This window comes from Bombina bombina, chromosome 1 (genome assembly GCF_027579735.1).
Source record: "Bombina bombina isolate aBomBom1 chromosome 1, aBomBom1.pri, whole genome shotgun sequence".
NCBI lineage: Eukaryota > Metazoa > Chordata > Amphibia > Anura > Bombinatoridae > Bombina > Bombina bombina.
The window spans coordinates 621,388,359-621,412,566 of record NC_069499.1 but is presented as its reverse complement, the minus strand read 5'-3'; the positions used below and the strand labels follow the sequence as shown (position 1 = coordinate 621,412,566).

General features: G+C 37.9%; 1 protein-coding gene across 3 annotated transcripts in view; it reads left to right on the top strand.

Annotated features, from left to right (window-relative positions):
• EDA2R (ectodysplasin A2 receptor) overlaps positions 1-24,208 on the top strand; it is a 100,437-nt gene that overhangs the window by 9,731 nt on the left and 66,498 nt on the right. For all 3 annotated transcript variants that reach the window (XM_053699024.1, XM_053699022.1, XM_053699023.1), the window contains exons 2-3: positions 22,948-23,063; positions 23,149-23,262. In XM_053699024.1, coding sequence (XP_053554999.1) covers positions 23,001-23,063; positions 23,149-23,262 — 177 coding nt within the window. In that variant the 5' untranslated portion in view covers positions 22,948-23,000. The remainder of the gene's footprint in view (positions 1-22,947; positions 23,064-23,148; positions 23,263-24,208) is intronic.

Here is a 24,208-nt window from a genome sequence, read left to right as displayed (position 1 = left end):
CCCTGAAATAAGAAGTGGCCTTCAAGGGCATAGAAATCAGCCTATGAGCCTACTTAGGTTTAGCATTCAACAAAGCACATTTGTTGATAAAAGAAAATTGGAAAGTTGTTTAAAATTGCATGCCCTATCTGAATCAGGACAGTTTAATTTTGACTTTACTGATGGTTTAACTGTGAAGTTTCTGTGTTGCAGCATAAAAGTTAGTTAACTAGAACTCTAATAATATAGAAAACATTGTTTAAAAGGAAGCAAGATGTATTATGTGCATGCTCATTGCCTGTATAATGTTTTGCTATATTTAAATGAAAGCAGAAGAAAATACCCCACAGCTATCCAAAGTCTATAAAGTGTCACATGGAGATTTGATGAGTGAGAACAATGTATATTTGAATTGGATGCTGTGAGCAATAAGATTAGTTTAGACACGATTTACCTGCAGTGAAAAGAAGACTACTGCAGGGTTCCTTAAAGGGGCATGAAACCAACATTTTTATTTCATGATTCAGATAGAGCATACAATTTACTTACATTATCACATTTTCTTCATGCTATTTGTATCTTTTGTTGAAAGTAGGGACATAAGCTCAGGAGCGTGCACGTGTCTGGATCAATATATGGCAGCTGTTTTGCAAGATTGTTATTCATTTGCAAGAGCACTAGATGGCAGCACTATTTTATGCCATGTAGTGCTCCAGACACCTACAGGTACCTCATTTATTTTCAACAAAGTCATTTTGATAATAGAAGTCAATTGGAATTTTTTTTTAATTGTGTGCTCTGTCTGAATCACAAAATAATATTATTATTTTTTTTAGATCCCTTTAAACTAACATAAAGTATCAATGATAAAATGCTCTATTGTGCTAAAGCATTTTATTATTGATCTGATGGTTGAACAGAACTATCGGCTAGATTTAGAGTTCTGCGGCCAAAGGGGTGCGTTAGCTACGCGTGCTTTTTTTCCCCCGCACCTTTTAAATACCGCTGGTATTTAGAGTTCACAGAATGGCTGCGTTAGGCTCCAAAAAAGGGAGCGTAGAGCATATTTACCGCCACTGCAACTCTCAATACCAGCGTTGCTTACGGACGTGGCCAGCTTCAAAAACGTGCTTGTGCACGATTACCCCATAGAAAACAATGGGGCCATTTGAGTTGAAAAAAAAACTAACACCTGCAAAAAAGCAGCGTTCAGCTCCTAACGCAGCCCCATTTTTTTCTATGGGGAAACACTTCCTATGTCTGCACCTAACACTCTAACATGTACCCCGAGTCTAAACACCCCTAACCTTACACTTATTAACCTCTAATCTGCCGCCCCCGCTATCGCTGACACCTGCATATTTTTTTTAACCTCTAATCTGCCGCTCCGTACACCGCCGCAACCTACATCATACCTATGTACCCCTAATCTGCTGCCCCTAACACCGCCGACCCCTATATTATATTTATTAACCCCTAATCTACCCCCCACAACATCGCCGCCAGCTACCTACAATAATTAACCCCTTATCTGCTGACCGGATCTCGCCGCTACTCTAATAAATGGATTAACCCCTAAAGCTAAGTCTAACCCTAACACTAACACCCCCCTAAATTAAATATAATTTAAATCTAACGAAATAAATTAACTCTTATTATATAAATTATTCCTATTTAAAGCTAAATACTTACCTGTAAAATAAACCCTAATATAGCTACAATATAAATTATAATTATATTGTAGCTATTTTAGGATTAATATTTATTTTACAGGCAACTTTGTAATTATTTTAACCAGGTACAATAGCTATTAAATAGTTAATAACTATTTAATAGCTAAAATAGTTAAAATAATTACAAAATTACCTGTAAAATAAATCCTAACCTAAGTTACAATTAAACCTAATGTCATGATTACCTCCGTTCATCGCCGTGTCGCCGCGGCTCCCGGAACTTCTCTGTGTGTCTGACGTCATGTTGCTTAGCAACATGACGCTTTCTCGACACACCCCTCTGATGACGGTTACGCTCCTGCCTTTAAACCACGGCGGGAGATCTGAATCGGGGCCCGTTTGTTTGTTTTCCTTTGGAGTGTGAGTACCGTATCAATTCTGTTCTTTTGTGTACCGACTTCTGCCTGCCTGACCAAGCCTCATGCCTAAACCCTACTTGCTGATATTTTGATGTTGACTTCTGCCTGCCTGACCTTGCCTGTAGCCTTTACCCTTTTGCTGATACTTGGATGCCGACTTCTGCTTGCCTGACCTTGTCTTTTGCCTCTACCTTTTGCTGATATTTGGATGCCGACTTCTGCCTGCCTGACCTTGCTTTTGCCTTTATCTTTAAACCTTTTCTTTGATAAATAAAACCTGCTTAAAGGGACATTTTACTTTTACAAGCTGCAAAAGAGAACTTTGCCTTTCTGTCTGTTATAAACCTGCTTAAAGGGACATTTTACTTTTACAAGCTGCAAAAGAGAACTTTGCCTTTCTGTCTGTTATAAACCTGCTTAAAGGGACATTTTTACTTTTACAAGCTGTACAAGAAAACTTTGCCATTCTGTTTGTTCTAAACCTGCTAAAAAGGGACATTTACTTTTACAATCTGCAAGAGAGAACTTTGCCTTTCTGTTTGTTATACACCTGCTTAAAAGGGACTTTTACTTTTACAAGCTGCAAAAGAGAACTTTTCCTTTGTTTTACAAGCCTGCTAAAGAGGACCTTTTTTCAGAAGCTTCAAGTAAGAGCATTTCCTTTTTGTTCTTTGTACTGCTTAAAGGGACGTTTTATCCTTTGTGGCTTTCCTGCATTCTGGAACAATATTCATTTTAGTTATCCTCTAATCTGCTTCCTGAGTGGGTCACGTCCTGGATATTTCTCAGTGTGCTAGCGTGTGCTTTCAATTCACGCTAGCAGTTGGGTTACATCCCGGATTGATTCCAGAGCGGCTGACACCTAACACTACACTATCAATAAATAAATTAAATAAATTACCTACAATTAAACCTAACACTACACTATCAATAAATTAATTAAATACAATACCTACAAATAACTACAATTAAATAAACTAACTAAAGTACAAAAAATAAAAAAGAACTAAGTTACAAAAATAAAAAAATATTTACAAACATTAGAAAAATATTACAACAATTTTAAACTAATTACACCTACTCTAAGCCCCCTAATAAAATAACAAAGACCCCCAAAATAAAAAAATGCCCTACCCTATTCTAAATTAAAAAAGTTCAAAGCTCTTTTACCTTACCAGCCCTGAAAAGGGCCATTTGCGGGGCATGCCCCAAATAATTCAGCTCTTTTGCCTGTAAAAAAAACATAAAATTCCCCCCCCAACATTACAACCCACCACCCACATACCCCTAATCTAACCAAAACCCCCCTTAAATAAACCTAACACTAAGCCCCTGAAGATCTTCCTACTTTATCTTCACCATGCCAGGTTCACCGATTCGTCCTCCGAAGTCTTGATCCAAGCCCAAGCGGGGGCTGGCGATCCATAATCCGGCTGAAGTCTTCTATCAAGCCGCGGCTGAAGAGGTCCAGAAGAGGCTCCAAAGTCTTCATCCTATCCGGGAAGAAGAGGAGATCCGGACCAGCTACCATCTTGATTTAAGCGGCATCTTCTATCTTCATCCGATGATGAACGGCTCCATCTTGAAGACCTCCAGCGCAGATTCATCTTCTTCTTCCGACGTCCAACTGAAGAATGAAGATTCCTTTAAGGGACGTCATCCAAGATGGCGTCCCTCGAATTCCGATTGGCTGATAGGATTCTATCAGCCAATCGGAATTAAGGTAGGAAAATTCTGATTGGCTGATGGAATCAGCCAATCAGATTCAAGTTCAATCCAATTGGCTGATTGGATCAACCAATCAGATTGAGCTTGCATTCTATTGGCTGATCGGAACAGCCAATAGACTGCGAGCTCAATCTGATTGGCTGATCCAATCAGCCAATCGGATTGAACTTGAATCTGATTGGCTGATTCCATCAGCCAATCAGAATTTTCCTACCTTAATTCCGATTGGCTGATAGAATCCTATCAGCCAATCGGAATTTGAGGGACACCATCTTGGATGACGTCCCTTAAAGGAACCTTCATTCTTCAGTTGGACGTCGGAAGAAGAAGATGGATCCGCGCTGGAGGTCTTCAAGATGGAGCCGTTCGTCATGGGATGAAGATAGAAGATGCCGCTTGGATCAAGATGGTTGCCGGTCCGGATCTTCTCTTCTTCCCGGATAGGATGAAGACTTTGGAGCCTCTTCTGGACCTCTTCAGCCGTGGCTTGATAGAAGACTTCAGCCGGATTTTGGATCGCCAGCCCCCGCTTGGGCTTGGATCAAGACTTCGGAGGACGGATCGGTGAACCTGGCATGGTGAAGATAAGGTAGGAAGATCTTCAGGGGCTTAGTGTTAGGTTTATTTAAGGGGGGTTTGGGTTAGATTAGGGGTATGTGGGTGGTGGGTTGTAATGTTGGGGGGGGTATTGTATGTTTTTTTTACAGGCAAAAGAGCTGAATTATTTGGGACATGCCCCGCAAATGGCCCTTTTCAGGGCTGGTAAGGTAAAAGAGCTTTGAACTTTTTTAATTTAGAATAGGGTAGGGCAATTTTTTATTTTGGGGGTCTTTGTTATTTTATTAGGGGCTTAGAGTATGTGTAATTAGTTTGAAATTGTTGTAATATTTTTCTAATGTTTGTAAATATTTTTTTATTTTTTGTAACTTAGTTCTTTTTTATTTTTTGTACTTTAGTTAGTTTATTTAATTGTAGTTATTTGTAGGTATTGTATTTAATTAATTTATTGATAGTGTAGTGTTAGGTTTAATTGTAGGTAATTGTAGGTAGTTTATTTAATTTATTTATTGATAGTGTAGTGTTAGGTTTAATTGTAACTTAGGTTAGGATTTATTTTACAGGTAATTTTGTAATTATTTTAACTATTTTAGCTATTAAATAGTTATTAACTATTTAATAGCTATTGTACCTGGTTAAAATAATTACAAAGTTACCTGTAAAATAAATATTAATCCTAAAATAGCTACAATATAATTATAATTTATATTGTAGCTATATTAGGGTTTATTTTACAGGTAAGTATTTAGCTTTAAATAGGAATAATTTATATAATAAGAGTTAATTTATTTTGTTAGATTTAAATTATATTTAACTTAGGAGGGTGTTAGTGTTAGGGTTAGACTTAGCTTTAAGGGTTAATCCATTTATTAGAGTAGCGGCGAGAACCGGTCGGCAGATTAGGAGTTAATTATTGTAGGTAGCTGGCGGCGACGTTGTGGGGGGCAGATTAGGGGTTAATAAATATAATATAGGGGTCGGCGGTGTTAGGGGCAGCAGATTAGGGGTACATAGGTATAATGTAGGTTGCAGCGGTGTACGGAGCGGCAGATTAGGGGTTAAGAAAAATATGCAGGTGTCAGCGATAGCGGGGGCGGCAGATTAGGGGTTAATAAATATTATGTAGGGGTCGGCGGTATTAGAGGCAGCAGATTAGGGGTACATAGGGATAACGTAAGTGGCGGCGGTGTACGGAGCGGCAGATTAGGGGTTAAAAAATTTTCATAGAGTGGCGGCGATGTGGGGGGACCTCGGTTTAGGGGTACATAGGTAGTTTATGGGTGTTACTGTACTTTAGAGCACAGTAGTTAAGAGCTTTATAAACCGGTGTTAGCCCAGAAAGCTCTTAACTACTGACTTTTTTCTGCGGCTGGAGTTTTGTCGTTAGATTTCTAACGCTCACTTCAGCCACGACTCTAAATACCGGCGTTAAAAAGATCCCATTGAAAAGATAGGATACGCAAATGGCGTAGGGGGATCTGCGGTATGGAAAAGTCGCGGGTGCAAAGTGAGCGTTAGACCCTTTCCTGACTGACCAAAATACTAGCGGGCGGTAAAAACCAGCGTTAGGAGCCTCTAACGCTGGTTTTGACGGCTATCGCCCAACTCTAAATCTAGGCCTATGTGTTTAACCTCCATAATGGGTTAAAAACATAATTAAAGTCAGCTGTGGAGCAGAGATTTGCTACTGTTTCTATGCTGAATTATTCTAAAAATATGTAACTCAGGATATTTAAAGGGACAGTAAAGTAAAAAAAAAATCTTTCATGATTTAAATAGGGCATGTCATTTTAAACAACTTTCCAATTTACTTTTATTACCAATTTTGCTTTATTCTCTTTGTATTCTTAGTTGAAAGCTAAATCTAGGAAGTTCATGTGCTAATTTCTTAGACCTTGAAGACTGCCTCTAATCTGAAAACATTTTGACAGTTTTTCACCACTAGAGGGCGTTAGTTCATGTGTTTCATATAGATAACATTGAGCTTAGGCACGTGAAGCTCCTAGGAGTCAGCACTGATTGGCTAAAAATGCAAGTCTGTCACAAGATCTGAAATAAGGGGGCAGTTTGCAGAGGCATAGATACAAGGTAATCACAGAGGTACAAAGTATATTATTATAACTGTGTTGGTTATGCAAAATTGGGGAATGGATAATAAAGGGATTATCTACCTTTTTAAACTACAAAAATTCTGGTGTTTACTGTCCCTTTAAGCTACATTTAATTGATTTCTTTTTTCGGTCTACCTCAATTAAGTTTGTAATATTTATTATAACAAGCAACAATCAACGTAAGGGCTCCCATTCATTAAAGTACACACACCTTTCCATTCTTCGGAAAATGGCCTTTATAGAATATCATAGGATCTTGGGATATTGGAGAGACAGAAGAAGATACTATTAAATCAGTACATTTGTCAGGAGAATATTCTTTCAACTTCATAGCATCTTTATATGTTAAAGGGACACTAAAGTCAAAATTAAACATTCACAATTTAGATAAAGCATTCAGTTTTAAGAGACTTTCCAATTTACTTCTGTTATTAAATTGTGCACAGTCTTTTTCTATGCACACTTTCTAAGGCACTGAGCATGTGCAATAGTACACAGTGTATAAGTATATGAGTCTGTGATTGGCTGATGGCTGTCACATGATACGGGAAGATGCAAATTGAAGTACATTTTTAAATTACTGCTGATAATATTAATGCCCAATAAAAAGTGCTATTGCATTGTCTTTTTATTATGCATTTGATGATTATGGAATTCTAAGGTATTTAATGCAGGACTTGACATATTTGTTCAAAATCTATCATGATCGCTTCCAGCCGCTTTCAGGGTATTGCAGCGATGCCTCGATATTGAGGCATCATGTAATAACTTTTTTAAAGCAATCGATGCAGAGAGAGCCACTCTGTGGCCCTCTCTGTATCAGCCAGCAATGGTACCGATCGCTGGGGGCGTGGGAGGGATAGGAGGGATGCGGGTGGGCGGCCCATCGCTGGAGGAGGTGTGAGAGGGGCGGGAGGGGGATGTTGGAGGGGCGGGTGGGACCGCTACAGCCACACTACAAGCATTTGATGAGTGGGAAGGAGAGAGAGGGTGTATATATGTCTCGGGAAAGAGATCTGGGAGGGGTAGGGGGGTAGGGGAATGAGGGGGGGGGCAGATACCCTATGGAAAACGTTATTTATTTTATTTATATTTTAATTAAAAAAAAGAGCAAAATACATAGGAAACTGGGTACTGACAGACAGCTGCCAGTACCTAACATGGCAGCTAATAGGTAGAGGGGGAAGGGTTAGAGAGCTGTTTGTGGGGGCTCAGGCAGTTTGGGTGGTAAGGGGGGATCCTACACTGCAGGAAATATATCATTACAAATTACAAAAAACAAAAAACAAACATTTTATATTTATATTGGCAGACTATCTGCCAGTACTTAAGATGGGGGTGACCCTTGGGGGGTGGCGGAGGGAAAAGAGCTGTTTGAGAGGGGTCAGGGAAGGATCAGGGGTTGGGATGTGTCAGGTGGGAGACTGATCTCTACACTAAAGCTAAAACTAACCCTACAAGCTACCTAATTAACCCCTTAATATGTCTGCTATTACTGAACAAAGGGGATCCCAGAGAAGCATTTATAACCATTTGTGCCATAATTGCATAAGCTGTTTGTAAATAATTTCAGAGAGAAACCTAAAGTTAGTGAAAAAGTTAACGATTGTTTTTATTTTATCGCATTTGGCAGTGAAATGGTGGCATGAAGTATACCAAAATGGGTCTAGATCAATACTTTGAGTTGTCTACTAAATAAAATATATACATGTGAAGGGTTATTCAGGGATTCCTGACAGATATCAGTGTTACAATGTATCGCTAATTTTGAAGAAAAAAAAATGGTTTGGAAATAGCAAAGTGCTACTTGTATTTATGGCCCTATAACTTGCAAAAAAAGCAAAGAACATGTAAACATTGGGTATTTCTAAACTCAGGAGAAAATTTAGAAACTATTTAGCATGGGTGTTTTTTGGTGGTTTTAGATGCATAACAGATTTTTTGGGTCAAAGTTAGAAAAAGTGTATTTTTTTCAATTTTTTACATCATATTTTATAAAAAATGTTTATAGTAATTTATGATATGATGAAAATAATGGTATCTTTAGAAAGTCCATTTAGGGCTCCATGTACTAAGCAGTCAGCGAGCTACCCGCAACAAATCTCGCGTCAAAACTCGCAAACTGATATGTACAAAGCCGTCAATTGTGTTAAAACTCGCATCTTTAAAATTGGGAGCGTACTTATCCGCCAAACCTCGCTACCGCTCCATTTTTCACTGTAATTAGACACATTTGACCACCAACTCGCCAAAAAACGAATGTACTAAAAAATCTATTTGTCCGCTCGCTACAATTTCCGCTCCCACCTCGCTATTTTTGCCTCGCCACCTTTTAGGTGGCGGGCAAGGTACAAAACAATAGGAAAGTCAATCTAGACGCCAGTCTAGACATATATAAAAGGCAGTAATATCAGCATTGTACTTACAGCATAACTGGCGTCTAATTTGTCTCTCATTTCCATGTACATAAATTGCGCCCAATTTGTCGACTGTAATTAAAGAGTAATCTATTTAAATTTGTATTGTTAGTTGTCAATCTTTATAATTATTTTTATATTAATATTTATATATTATCAGATCCAGATGAAGCCATATCCAAATTGTAAATAAATATTACAAAAATAACGCTCTGTTATCACTCTTCAAAAAATTTTGAACAATAATAAAGTTGTTTAGATAAGTTGAACTTTTATAGGAGCAAAATTCTATTCCCGCGACTACTATGATGTTCGTGACACCTTGCATGTCACGTGTTAATAATTGGCCAGACAATTCAACTAAAAGTTAAGTACCATCAGCTTAGTCGCGGCGAGCGAGGCGTCAAATTTATCAACAATCCGCAACTGCTCGCGGCGGGCTAGACTTGTCTATTTATTGGGGGAATATTAGTACATAGCGACAGCGGACACCATTTCGCCCGCGGCGAGTAACGGCGAGTTTATCCGCGTCTACAATGACGGATGAATTGACGGCTTAGTACATGGAGCCCTTAATGGTGAGAAAAAATGGTATATAATATGTGTGGGTATAGCAAATGAGTAAGAGGAAAATTATAGCTAAACACAAACACTGCAGAAATGTAAAAACAGCCCTGGTCTTAACGTTAAGAAAATTGAAGAATGGTTTGGTCACTAAGGGGTTAACTAATAAATAATGTCACTTTAATATGGAGTAGATCTTAATTTATCATTATTATTTTTATTATTATCTGGTGATAAAAAATAACAAATAAGTACTTGGCTACTAGAAATTTGTTAACTAGTGATTAACTCTTTAACTCTTCATTTTGTGCCAATGTCCCCCCCCCCCCCCCACACACAGACACACACCATCTTCCCCCCCATTTTGAATCTATTTTGTCCCTGCTGTATTCTTTTTTTATCTTGGTCGTGTGAATATTTTTCTGTTATACCTTGCAGAAGTGTGATTGACACTTATGACCCTGCTGAATTTATGTTATATTTTTCGAAAACATTTTTTTTTGTTTATTAAAACCAGTCAAATTAAAAAAATAATATATATATATATATATATATATATATATATATATATATATATATCAGTCTATGTTGTCAGAATATTGATTTGCTAATCCTTATACTACTTGTATGTGCTATAATTTTAGTCTTTGTAGAGGTTAATTAAGGCACCTCCAGTATTTTGTCCTTCTCTCAGGGTTACTGTGTAACGAAACAGGAACGAAACAGCTTGTCTGAACAGCCCTACGATTCTTAATATGTTGTCTCCTGTTAAGAGTTTGCTCTATAGAAGATATATCTAATTAGTCACTAAAAGTAGAGGCGCATCCAGGAGCACATTGACTGGTTCAGACTTGTGTACAGACTTTAAATGTGGGTGGAAATAAAAGGGATGCCTGTGGATACAATTACCAAACTATTTTATACCTGACTCATGTTTACTCTATATATTTAGCTAATTTGTTACTAAGTGATTTAATTATCTTTTGCTGAGTGCACTGAATGTGATAATGACTCACTTATTTGTAAATTTAGAACATACTGTAGTTCTTGTACCTCCACCTAACAATCTAGAGCTAAAGATATCTAAATCCAATCTAATATTTTTGGATGCACACATTTTATCTAATTTAAGTGTCAATTTTTTGTTGTTTATTTTTTTTAATATAGTAGTCAAAATTTTGGATATTCAAAAAAAATGCAAATATCGAGATGTTGATTTGTTTTAAAAATATTTAGACTTGGCTAATATAATATTCTATAGCAAGACAAAATATATGTCTTGTAATTACAAGGTGTTTACTGTCCTTTTAAATGGACAGTATGCACCAATTTTCATATAACTGCGTGTAATAGACACTACTATAAGGTAGACACAGATATTGATCTAAAAATACAGTATAAAACCTTTTAAAAACTTACCTAGAAGCTCCTAGTTTAGAACTGTTGATGAGGTTCGGCAGGGACCCCCATTGAAAGGGGCTGGAAAAACAGGAAGAGCAGACACTACCACCTTCCCTGCATATGAAAAGACAGATGACATCTGCAAGAGTATGTAAATTAATGTATACATTTGACACTTTGGGACTTGGTTAGGCGTCTGAAAATCATCAAGTTATTAAAAAATAATCAAAACTATACATTGTTACAAAACACTCCCAATTGTATATATAAATGGATCATCTACAAAACATTTATGCAAAGAAACATCTAGTGTACAATGTCCCTTTAAGGTGAGGTTTTAACATCCAAGGCAGGCGCATCTGAATGAGTTCTTACACATAGATATTTTGATAATCTATTAAGGGTTCCAGTGAAGGGAGAGGAAATGTAGTTTGGTCATTTTTGTTTGGGGTTACATCGTAACAAATGATGACCAACAAGATCTTTAGATCCCTTCATACTGGGCTTGACCAATATCTGTGAGTCAAAATAATTTTGGGTGGGGTTTGAGTAGCCTATACATAGGGATGGACACTTGTACAATGCTTCCAAACTGGGTCTAACCCACACTATGTGGGGTGGTTGGAAGCTCTACTTTTTATGTTTATTTATTATTTATTGTTGTATTGATTGTGCATATTTATGGATATGTTGAGGCGGTAAGTGTTGCATTAGTATGTAAAGATTGGGTTTGCTGTGGAAGGAATAGACAGTGAATATACTGTGTAACATCAGTACACTGCTGTAACGAATTCAGCTCGCCACCATGGAAGTCTACAAAAATAATTGGCAGACTGAGCCAAGAAGTTGAAAAGTGTTCAATAGGTCAATGAAGTCTGTATTCTTTTAAGTATATATTGAGTAGGATGTGATAATCTGTGAGCATAAGGATAAACACTTTTTAATTTTCCGGTCTGCTCTTTTCACCCACACACTCCAGGGAACCTGATCTTCTGAAATCCATCTCTCGTCTTACAGTTTGAATTTACTAGTGACACCATGTGGGTGGCAGACAACAGAGCTCAAGGTCTTAGACAATCAGCTCTTAAATTACAGCTTGGGTAAATGCAATATCTCTCAAAGACTTAATAAAGTGTATACACTCAGTGACCACTTATACTCTTCTCTGTAGGACTGTTAATCATGCTTAATTTCACCAAGGGGATGAAAAACTAGCATGGAGTTCAAATGCTACATATTATATAATACTATCAGATTCCATTAATGTATGAACAAAATATACCCTATTTACTAAACCTACATTAGCTCACATTCACTGGGAAAGTGAGATTTTTTTAAATTAATTAATTGAGTAAGCAGTTATTTTTTTCTTATAATTCTAGAATGTATCAGTGTTTCATATTGTTAACTTTGCAGGTCCCTCCCACATGGGTAACATACACAAAGACAATCAGAGTGGCACTTCTTCATGGTTAGAATATGCTGTCATTATGTTACTATTTGATTATAACTTTTAAAGGGATGTGAAACCCAAACATTTCTTTTCTGATTTTCTTTTCTGACAGAACATACCATTTAAAAAAAGTTTCCAATTTATTTCTGTTATCAAATTTGCTTCATTACCATAATATTCTGTGCTGAATATATAACTAATTAAGCACCTGGAGCAGTATTTAGCACAAACTAGTGCTGCCATCTAATGCTTTTGCAAACGGATAACATTCTTGCAAATCTGCTATCATATAGTGCTCCAGAAATGGTCCGACTCCTAATCATATGTCCTTGCTTTTTAGCAAAAGGTACCAAGAGAATGAAGAAATACTAGACATGAATTAGAAAGTTGTTTAAAATCGCATGCTCTGTCTGAAGCATGAGAGAAAATAATTGGGTTTCATATCCCTTTTAATAAAAGTGTAGTATTTCAACAATCAGTCTGCTTAGGAATTGTTTTTTGTGCACAGTATAGATGAAGGTTTTGTATTCATTTATACCAAAGAAAAACATTTTGCTAAGCTATGTAATTAATCACATTATGGGGCCGATTTATGAAAGTTCGAGCAGACATGATACGATGTAGCGTATCATGTCCGTGGCACGTTGATAAATGCCGACAGCATACGCTCTCAGCATTTATCATTGCACAGACAGTTCTTGTGAACTGCTTGTGCAATGCCGCCCCCTGCCGCTAGCAGGGGATGTCAATCAGCCCGATCGTATAGGATCAGGTGGATTGATGTCCGCAGCCTCAGAGCAGACGGACAAGTTATGGAGCAGCGGTCTTTAGACCACTGCTTCATAACTGCTGTTTCTTTCATGTAATTAGCAAGAGTCCATGAGCTAGTGACGTATGGGATATACATTCCTACCAGGAGGGGCAAAGTTTCCCAAACCTCAAAATGCCTATAAATACACCCCTCACCACACCCACAAATCAGTTTTACAAACTTTGCCTCCTATGGAGGTGGTGAAGTAAGTTTGTGCTAGATTCTACGTTGATATGCGCTCTGCAACAGGTTGGAGCCCGGTTTTCCTCTCAGCGTGCAGTGAATGTCAGAGGGATGTGAAGAGAGTATTGCCTGTTTGAATTCAATGATCTCCTTCTACGGGGTCTATTTCATAGGTTCTCTGTTATCGGTCGTAGAGATTCATCTCTTACCTCCCTTTTCAGATCGACGATATACTCTTATATATACCATTACCTCTACTGATTCTCGTTTCAGTACTGGTTTGGCTTTCTACTACATGTAGATGAGTGTCCTGGGGTAAGTAAGTCATATTTTCTGTGACACTCTAAGCTATGGTTGGGCACTTTTATATAAAGTTCTAAATATATGTATTCAAACATTTATTTGCCTTGACTCAGAATGTTCAACGTTCCTTATTTCAGACAGTCAGTTTCATATTTGGGATAATGCATATGAATAAATCATTTTTTTCTTACCTTAAAATTTGACTTTTTCCCTGTGGGCTGTTAGGCTCGCGGGGGCTGAAAATGCTTCATGTTATTGCGTCATTCTTGGCGCAGACTTTTTTGGCGCAAATTTTTTTTTTCTGTTTCCGGCGTCATACGTGTCACCGGAAGTTGCGTCATTTTTTACGTTTTTTTGCGCCAAAAGTGTCAGCGTTCCGGATGTGGTGTCATTTTTGGCGCCAAATAATGTGGGCGTCTTTTTTTGGCGCTAAAAAATATGGGCGCCACTATTGTCTCCACATTATTTAAGTCTCATTATTTATTGCTTCTGGTTGCTAGAAGCTTGTTCACTGGCATTTTTTCCCATTCCTGAAACTGTCATTTAAGGAATTTGATCAATTTTGCTTTATATGTTGTTTTTTCTATTACATATTGCAAGATGTCCCAGGTTGACACTGAGTCAGAAGATACTTCTGGAAAAACGCTGCCTGGTGCTGGATCGACCAAAGTTAAGTGTATCTGCTGTAAACTTGTGGTATCTGTTCCTCCAGTTGTTGTTTGTAATGAATGTCATGACAAACTTGTTAATGCAGCTAATATTTCCTTTAGTAATGTTACATTACCTGTTGCTGTTCCGTCAACATCTAATACTCAGAGTGTTCCTGTTAACCTAAGAGATTTTGTTTCTAAATCCATTAAGAAGGCCATGTCTGTTATTCCTCCTTCTAGTAAACGTAAAAGGTTTTTTAAAACTTCTCATTTTTCAGATGAATTTTTAAATGAACATCATCATTCTGATTCTGATAATGGTTCCTCTGGTTCAGAGGATTCTGTCTCAGAGGTTGATGCTGATAAATCTTCATATTTATTTAAAATGGAATTTATTCGTTCTTTACTTAAAGAAGTCTTAATTGCATTAGAAATAGAGGATTCTGGTCCTCTTGATACTAAATCCAAACGTTTAAATGAGGTTTTTAAATCTCCTGTAGTTATTCCAGAAGTTTTTCCTGTCCCTGATGCTATTTCTTTACAGGCTCGTAAATCTGTATCTAGGAAGATATATTATAGAGTCGGGAAGACTTACATTTCTTGGTGTCTTTCTCATCATTTTTCCTGGCATTCTTTTAGAATTCCGAGAATTTTACAGTTTCTTCAGGATGGTTTGGATAGAGGTTTGTCTGCAAGTTCCTTTGAAAGGACAAATCTCTGCTCTTTCTGTTCTTTTTCACAGAAAGATTGCTAATCTTCCTGATATTCATTGTTTTGTACAAGCTTTGGTTCGTATAAAACCTGTCATTAAGTCAATTTCTCCTCCTTGAAGTTTGAATTTGGTTCTGGGGGCTCTTCAAGCTCCTCCGTTTGAACCTATGCATTCATTGGACATTAAATTACTTTCTTGGAAAGTTTTGTTTCTTTTGGCCATCTCTTCTGCTAGAAGAGTTTCTGAGTTATCTGCTCTTTCTTGTGAGTCTCCTTTTCTGATTTTTCATCAGGATAAGGCGGTGTTGCGAACTTCTTTTCAATTTTTACCTAAGGTTGTGAATTCTAACAACATTAGTAGAGAAATTGTGGTTCCTTCATTATGTCCTAATCCTAAGAATTCTAAGGAGAAATCATTGCATTCTTTGGATGTAGTTAGAGCTTTGAAATATTATGTTGAAGCTACTAAGAATTTCCGAAAGACTTCTAGTCTATTTGTTATCTTTTCCGGTTCTAGGAAAGGTCAGAAGGCCTCTGCCATTTCTTTGTCATCTTGGTTAAAATCTTTAATTCATCATGCCTATGTCGAGTCGGGTAAAACTCCGCCTCAAAGGATTACAGCTCATTCTACTAGGTCAGTTTCTACTTCCTGGGCGTTTAGGAATGAAGCTTCGGTTGATCAGATTTGCAAAGCAGCAACTTGGTCTTCTTTGCATACTTTTACTAAATTCTACCATTTTGATGTGTTTTCTTCTTCTGAAGCAGTTTTTGGTAGAAAAGTACTTCAGGCAGCTGTTTCAGTTTGATTCTTCTGCTTATAATTTCAGTTTTTTTCATTATAAAATTTAAACTTTATTTTGGGTGTGGATTATTTTCAGCGGAATTGGCTGTCTTTATTTTATCCCTCCCTCTCTAGTGACTCTTGCGTGGAAGATCCACATCTTGGGTAGTCATTATCCCATACGTCACTAGCTCATGGACTCTTGCTAATTACATGAAAGAAAACATAATTTATGTAAGAACTTACCTGATAAATTAATTTCTTTCATATTAGCAAGAGTCCATGAGGCCCACCCTTTTTGTGGTGGTTATGATTTTTTTTGTATAAAGCACAATTATTCCAATTCCTTATTTTTTTTATGCTTTCGCACTTTTTTCTTATCACCCCACTTCTTGGCTATGCGTTAAACTGATTTGTGGGTGTGGTGAGGGGTGTATTTATAGGCATTTTGAGGTTTGGGAAACTTTGCCCCTCCTAGTAGAAATGTATATCCCATACGTCACTAGCTCATGGACTCTTGCTAATATGAAAGAAATTAATTTATCAGGTAAGTTCTTACATAAATTATGTTTTCCGGCGAGACTGAAAGTTCGGAGCTTGATAATTCGGCCCCAAAGATTTTACATACAATATTCCAAAGTTTAATTAAAATAATATTAGCTTATGAAAGGAATAAAGTACAAAATAATTAAATAATTCAGGCTGTTTATTTGTAGCATATCCTAATGTTTGTGCCAGCAAGTTTCTTCTAGGTGGAATAATATGGAATTAACAAGGAAAGTAAGTATTTCACTGGACGGTTCTTTAGCAATGCTTTATTAAATGGACATTAAACACTAAATAAATGCTAGATAGTATGATGCATTCAAAGATAACATTAGTCTGAGAATAACATGTAGATGTATTTTTAAAGTTTAATTATACAGTTAGTTTTAATATTGACATAATTAGTGTAAAGTTTTAGGGCTAGATTACAAATCGAGCACTAATTTATCTCGAAATCTGCTTGGGCAGTTTTGTGGCCCTTAAAATCTAATTGGTATCTTCCAGCATTTCTATAATGTTAACACTTCATACCTCAAGGGACAGTCTACTCGAAAAATGTTATTGTTTACAAAGATAATAATAAAGCGTGTTATAAGAGGCTGCCTGTAATGGCTTAGAAACAGGCAAAACATTTGAGATTTAAACAATAAACATTAATGATTCAGACAGAACAAGCAATTGGCAACAACAATCATATTAATTTGGTTTCATACATTGTTGCAAACTCTGATGCTTTCCAGTGCTCAAATAGGTATAACATTGTTAAAAGCATTCTGAACCTTTCTACCATATAACGCTCATGGCAAATTCACGCTCTTGAGACTACATATGTATGCTCTTCAGCAAAGCACATCAAGAGAACTAAGCAAATTCGATAAAACAAAGCAAAAAAGCAAAATTAATCTCCCCCAATTTATTTCTCTGTCTGAATAATAAAAGTTTAATTTAGATACATTAAATAAACAGTTACACTCATATATACACTATTTTATAAAAAAAAATAATTGCTAAATAGGTGTATGGGTGTTTACACAGTATAAATGCATATATATATATATATTCCTGTGCACCCTTTTTTTGTTTTCAGTTTGTTTGGATTTGAAAGCTTGCATTGTGTGGCTGTTATAGGGTCTCAGGTATTTGGAAAGGACCTTGACGTGGTACCTGAGCTTGTCCCATTTGGCCAGATGCGGTGACTAACCTTTCCAGTTTTGCTTTTAAATCTTAGCTGAGAGCTTGTAAGTGAGTGCTGGGTTTTCTCTGTGTGTTGTATTAATTTGTTTTGTAATTTTCCCTATGGTTCTTGCACCCAGACCTGTCTGGGGTTAACTGCTTGTGGCTCTGGGGACAGCACAGCTTCCTGTGAGTGCCAGTGGCACCCAGGGCTGGGCATGTTGCAGGGTCATAGGATGTGTACCCGGTCCGGTATGAGAGTGCAGTTCCCTTCCGTGTTTTGTATATGTCTAGGGTGATTACATATTCCTGTGCACCCTTTTTTTGTTTTCAGTTTGTTTGGATTTGAAAGCTTGCATTGTGTGGCTGTTATAGGGTCTCAGGTATTTGGAAAGGACCTTGACGTGGTACCTGAGCTTGTCCCATTTGGCCAGATGCGGTGACTAACCTTTCCAGTTTTGCTTTTAAATCTTAGCTGAGAGCTTGTAAGTGAGTGCTGGGTTTTCTCTGTGTGTTGTATTAATTTGTTTTGTAATTTTCCCTATGGTTCTTGCACCCAGACCTGTCTGGGGTTAACTGCTAGTGGCTCTGGGGACAGCACAGCTTCCTGTGAGTGCCAGTGGCACCCAGGGCTGGGCATGTTGCAGGGTCATAGGATGTGTACCCGGTCCGGTATGAGAGTGCAGTTCCCTTCCGTGTTTTGTATATGTCTAGGGTGATTACATATTCCTGTGCACCCTTTTTTTGTTTTCAGTTTGTTTGGATTTGAAAGCTTGCATTGTGTGGCTGTTATAGGGTCTCAGGTATTTGGAAAGGACCTTGACGTGGTACCTGAGCTTGTCCCATTTGGCCAGATGCGGTGACTAACCTTTCCAGTTTTGCTTTTAAATCTTAGCTGAGAGCTTGTAAGTGAGTGCTGGGTTTTCTCTGTGTGTTGTATTAATTTGTTTTGTAATTTTCCCTATGGTTCTTGCACCCAGACCTGTCTGGGGTTAACTGCTTGTGGCTCTGGGGACAGCACAGCTTCCTGTGAGTGCCAGTGGCACCCAGGGCTGGGCATGTTGCAGGGTCATAGGATGTGTACCCGGTCCGGTATGAGAGTGCAGTTCCCTTCCGTGTTTTGTATATGTCTAGGGTGATTACATATTCCTGTGCACCCTTTTTTTGTTTTCAGTTTGTTTGGATTTGAAAGCTTGCATTGTGTGGCTGTTATAGGGTCTCAGGTATTTGGAAAGGACCTTGACGTGGTACCTGAGCTTGTCCCATTTGGCCAGATGCGGTGACTAACCTTTCCAGTTTTGCTTTTAAATCTTAGCTGAGAGCTTGTAAGTGAGTGCTGGGTTTTCTCTGTGTGTTGTATTAATTTGTTTTGTAATTTTCCCTATGGTTCTTGCACCCAGACCTGTCTGGGGTTAACTGCTTGTGGCTCTGGGGACAGCACAGCTTCCTGTGAGTGCCAGTGGCACCCAGGGCTGGGCATGTTGCAGGGTCATAGGATGTGTACCCGGTCCGGTATGAGAGTGCAGTTCCCTTCCGTGTTTTGTATATGTCTAGGGTGATTACATATTCCTGTGCACCCTTTTTTTGTTTTCAGTTTGTTTGGATTTGAAAGCTTGCATTGTGTGGCTGTTATAGGGTCTCAGGTATTTGGAAAGGACCTTGACGTGGTACCTGAGCTTGTCCCATTTGGCCAGATGCGGTGACTAACCTTTCCAGTTTTGCTTTTAAATCTTAGCTGAGAGCTTGTAAGTGAGTGCTGGGTTTTCTCTGTGTGTTGTATTAATTTGTTTTGTAATTTTCCCTATGGTTCTTGCACCCAGACCTGTCTGGGGTTAACTGCTTGTGGCTCTGGGGACAGCACAGCTTCCTGTGAGTGCCAGTGGCACCCAGGGCTGGGCATGTTGCAGGGTCATAGGATGTGTACCCGGTCCGGTATGAGAGTGCAGTTCCCTTCCGTGTTTTGTATATGTCTAGGGTGATTACATATTCCTGTGCACCCTTTTTTTGTTTTCAGTTTGTTTGGATTTGAAAGCTTGCATTGTGTGGCTGTTATAGGGTCTCAGGTATTTGGAAAGGACCTTGACGTGGTACCTGAGCTTGTCCCATTTGGCCAGATGCGGTGACTAACCTTTCCAGTTTTGCTTTTAAATCTTAGCTGAGAGCTTGTAAGTGAGTGCTGGGTTTTCTCTGTGTGTTGTATTAATTTGTTTTGTAATTTTCCCTATGGTTCTTGCACCCAGACCTGTCTGGGGTTAACTGCTTGTGGCTCTGGGGACAGCACAGCTTCCTGTGAGTGCCAGTGGCACCCAGGGCTGGGCATGTTGCAGGGTCATAGGATGTGTACCCGGTCCGGTATGAGAGTGCAGTTCCCTTCCGTGTTTTGTATATGTCTAGGGTGATTACATATTCCTGTGCACCCTTTTTTTGTTTTCAGTTTGTTTGGATTTGAAAGCTTGCATTGTGTGGCTGTTATAGGGTCTCAGGTATTTGGAAAGGACCTTGACGTGGTACCTGAGCTTGTCCCATTTGGCCAGATGCGGTGACTAACCTTTCCAGTTTTGCTTTTAAATCTTAGCTGAGAGCTTGTAAGTGAGTGCTGGGTTTTCTCTGTGTGTTGTATTAATTTGTTTTGTAATTTTCCCTATGGTTCTTGCACCCAGACCTGTCTGGGGTTAACTGCTTGTGGCTCTGGGGACAGCACAGCTTCCTGTGAGTGCCAGTGGCACCCAGGGCTGGGCATGTTGCAGGGTCATAGGATGTGTACCCGGTCCGGTATGAGAGTGCAGTTCCCTTCCGTGTTTTGTATATGTCTAGGGTGATTACATATTCCTGTGCACCCTTTTTTTGTTTTCAGTTTGTTTGGATTTGAAAGCTTGCATTGTGTGGCTGTTATAGGGTCTCAGGTATTTGGAAAGGACCTTGACGTGGTACCTGAGCTTGTCCCATTTGGCCAGATGCGGTGACTAACCTTTCCAGTTTTGCTTTTAAATCTTAGCTGAGAGCTTGTAAGTGAGTGCTGGGTTTTCTCTGTGTGATATATATATATATATATATATATATATATATATATATATATATATATATATATATATATATATATATATATATATATATATATATATATATATATATATATATATACACATGTGTAGACATATAGACATAAACAGTGCGCTGCCTAATTTACCTTTACTGTACAAGTGTGGTCACTTGCTCACCCCGGCTGGTACTGGGCACCACTGCGTGAGCTGTTTTAGAGTGAGTATGCACACTGGAGACAGAAAAGGCACACGGGTGGGTATATACATACTAATACATATTTAGCAAAGTATCTGTATGTATCTCTATGTAAAAGTACTTTGGCTGTTTTTTTTTTTTAACCCTTAGAATTTTTTTGTGTAATATTTTTTGTGAATAATTTTTATTAGATGGTGTTATTATGAGTGTAACTGTACATTGTAATGTATTTTTGCTGTGTTTTGTGACACTTTTTAGTTTTGGAAAACAATTAACCACAGCTCTGAGATAAGAATTGCGATTTTGCTCAGCTTATATTAGCGCAATTAAAAATGCTCTTGAAAAGACGATATCGCTTGGGCAAAAACGTTGCACCTCATTTGTAATCTAGCCCATAATGTATTACTTTTCATAGTTAAGACTATAATATATACGGAACATAGAGATTTAATATTGTTCTATTTGTGGCTGAAATTGAGTTAATACTGCTCTATACAAGGCTGGCAACTGGCAAGTGATTAATATTCCTGAATATGTCCCTGATCTTAGATAACCAGTGATTAAATGCTACTTAACATAAGGCTAATAGTTAAAGAGTTAAACACCACTCTATATGTAAGTAACAAAGACTTAAAGGGACATTATACACAAGATTTTTCTTTGCATAGATGTTTTGTAGATGATCCATTTATGTAGCCCATCTGGGGGTGTTTTTGGAAAAATGTTTAGTTTTTCTTATTTTTAAATAACATTGTGCTGATTTTCATACTCCTAACCAAGCCCCAAAGTTTTAGAAGTAGACTGTTGTCTTACCACTTCAGCTGGTTCCTGTTTGTGTAAAGGGGCTATTCATATGCAGGGGGGAGTGTCTGCTCTTTTTGCTTTCCACCCCATTTCAGTGGGTGGCCCAGTCTAATCTTTTCAATAGTGCTAAACTGGGAGCTTCTAAGTACGTTTTTAAAAGGTTTTATACTGGATTTTTAGATCTATATCTGTGCAAAATATTCTATATAGTAGTGCCTATTTCAAGTAGTTATATGAAAATTGGTGTATACTGTCCCTTTAACACTACTGAACTGCTGTATAAGTGCCTGAAATGAAGTGGCTTTCTGTGTTGCTGAAAATACCACTTTATATGTCTGAAAATAAAAGGTTAAGTATGCTCTATATGTGTCTGTCAGGAAGAAAAAATAACAAGCTGTATTGAGTGGCAAAAATGCCAAACAAGGATTATGGGTGGAAACAACAGACCTCTTTATGCCTTCATCAGATAAGAGATGTGGAAAGATACTGGTTGACCTGCCCGTGTCTCCTTGCTTTGTAATACCTGAGCATTTCTGCAAGGATAACTGGGAGACAATATCTCAGGGTAAAAGGGCTGTACCTCGATTGATGGACTGTATAGACTTTAGTTGATTGGACATAGTCTTGTACTTTGCCCATTAGCATAATTACATTTTCTCTGCACAAGACAACTGGAGTGGGGTGTTGGTTGGAGAGTATGTGTTTGTGTGTGGAAAGTGTATGTGATGTGTGTGTGTCTTTCTGTCCCTGACTGATTCTGTGCATGTCTATTCTTGCCTCAGCTTGATAGCATCTGCAGAAGAAACTGCTCTTTTTAGGTAAGAGAATATGTTTATATTATTAATATGTTTTATACTAAATACAAATGTGTAATAAACAGGTATAACTGTATATTACAAGTTTATGTGTGACATGAAAATGTGGAGTTGAAAAATGTGGGCGACTAAGAAATTTCATGGGACCACGTGGTGTCGGGCAAGCGAGAAGTGTTTTTACATTAGTGCACTCTATTAAATTTGTTGGGGAAAAGACGTAACATGGTCACTATATCTATAGTCCGGAAGATAGTGTATGTCAGCAAACCATTTACTTTCAACTTGTAATACACGTGCTAAACTGCATGCATTAAAAGTTTGCTTCTGGTAGTGTTTGCACACCACTTGTAATCTAGTCCTTAATGTTCTCCCAATCACTATTTGCTTTCTATACTTTCTTGTCTCCTCTTACTGTCCACATGGTCCTAATTGTTATCATTATTAACCAACAATTTTGCATTGATTCTCTATCTTTGCTTTTTTGTCCTGTAGGACATTTTACTCATTTCGTACTTTATAACAGTTTTACGTAACATGATATATCCCATAGTATTACAGGGCATAATTGTATATAGGGCTTACTTTTCTCTAAGTGATTACAAATAAGTGATAACTGAATATTTTTTGCAGTTGCAGTTCCTTGGACTTTGCTTTTTGATTCCCAAGCAAACTTAAAAAGAGATATGACTTGTCTCAGGATGAAATTATCAGGATCACAAATATTTTTCTTCTTACTCCTTACACAGGTAATGTTTGAGTTAAAACTATAAACGTTGGATAATACACCTGCCTGAAACATTTTATATAACATTCTTAAATTTGTCTCCACAGCTAGATTTAGCTACTATCACAGCTTTTACCGACTGCCACGAAAATGAGTATGAAGATGAACATGGAAACTGTGTTCCCTGCAAGCAATGTGGGCCAGGGCAGGAGCTTTCCGAGGTAAGTGAATAATTGTGATAACAAATTCAGAAATTGTACAGGATCACTTTGCCCCTTTTGTGACGTCACTACGCTCCGACGTACGTTTCGCCAATCACAGCTTGGCTTTTTCGAGGATATATATATATGTGTATAATTTTTATTAGATAGTGTATATATAAGTGTAAATTAATTTTTTATGTATTTATGTTGTGTTTAATGCAACTTTTTTTTTTTTTAGCCCTAACCCTTTACGCAAGGTTTACGCTATCCTGTGTGATTGTGTTTACTTTTAACTTGTAATATGAGCGCAAGTTAGAGCAGGCACGATATTTCAATATCGCATGCACACTAGCGTTAGCATGCCACTTGTAATCTAGTCCTGCGTAAGTAGAGATTACAAAGGGAAAACAGTTTTTAAAATTAATTGTATTTCTCTTGTAAGGTGTATCCAGTCCACGGATCATCCATTACTTGTGGGATATTCTCCTTCCCAACAGGAAGCTGCAAGAGGATCACCCACAGCAGAGCTGTCTATATAGCTCCTCCCCTAACTGCCACTACCAGTCATTCTCTTGCAGCTCTCGACAACATAGGAAGTAGCTAGAGAGATGTGGTGAATTTATGTAGTTTATCTTCAATCAAAAGTTTATTATTTTCAAATAGTACCAGAGTTGTACTGTTTTAGCCTCAGGCAGAAAGTTGAAGAAGAGTCTGCCTGTGGTTTTTGATGATCTTAGCAGGTTGTAACTAAGATCCATTGCTGTTCTCACACATAACTGAAGAGATGAGGTAACTTCAGCTGGGGGAATGGCGTGCAGGGTCTCCTGCTATGAGGTATGTGCAGTTTAAATTTTTCTAGAGAAATGAATATGCTAGAAAATGCTGTTAATACCGGATTTATTTAAGGTAAGCCTGATTACAGTGATTTAATAATGACTAGTATCATGCTTGCTGTAAAAGGTAA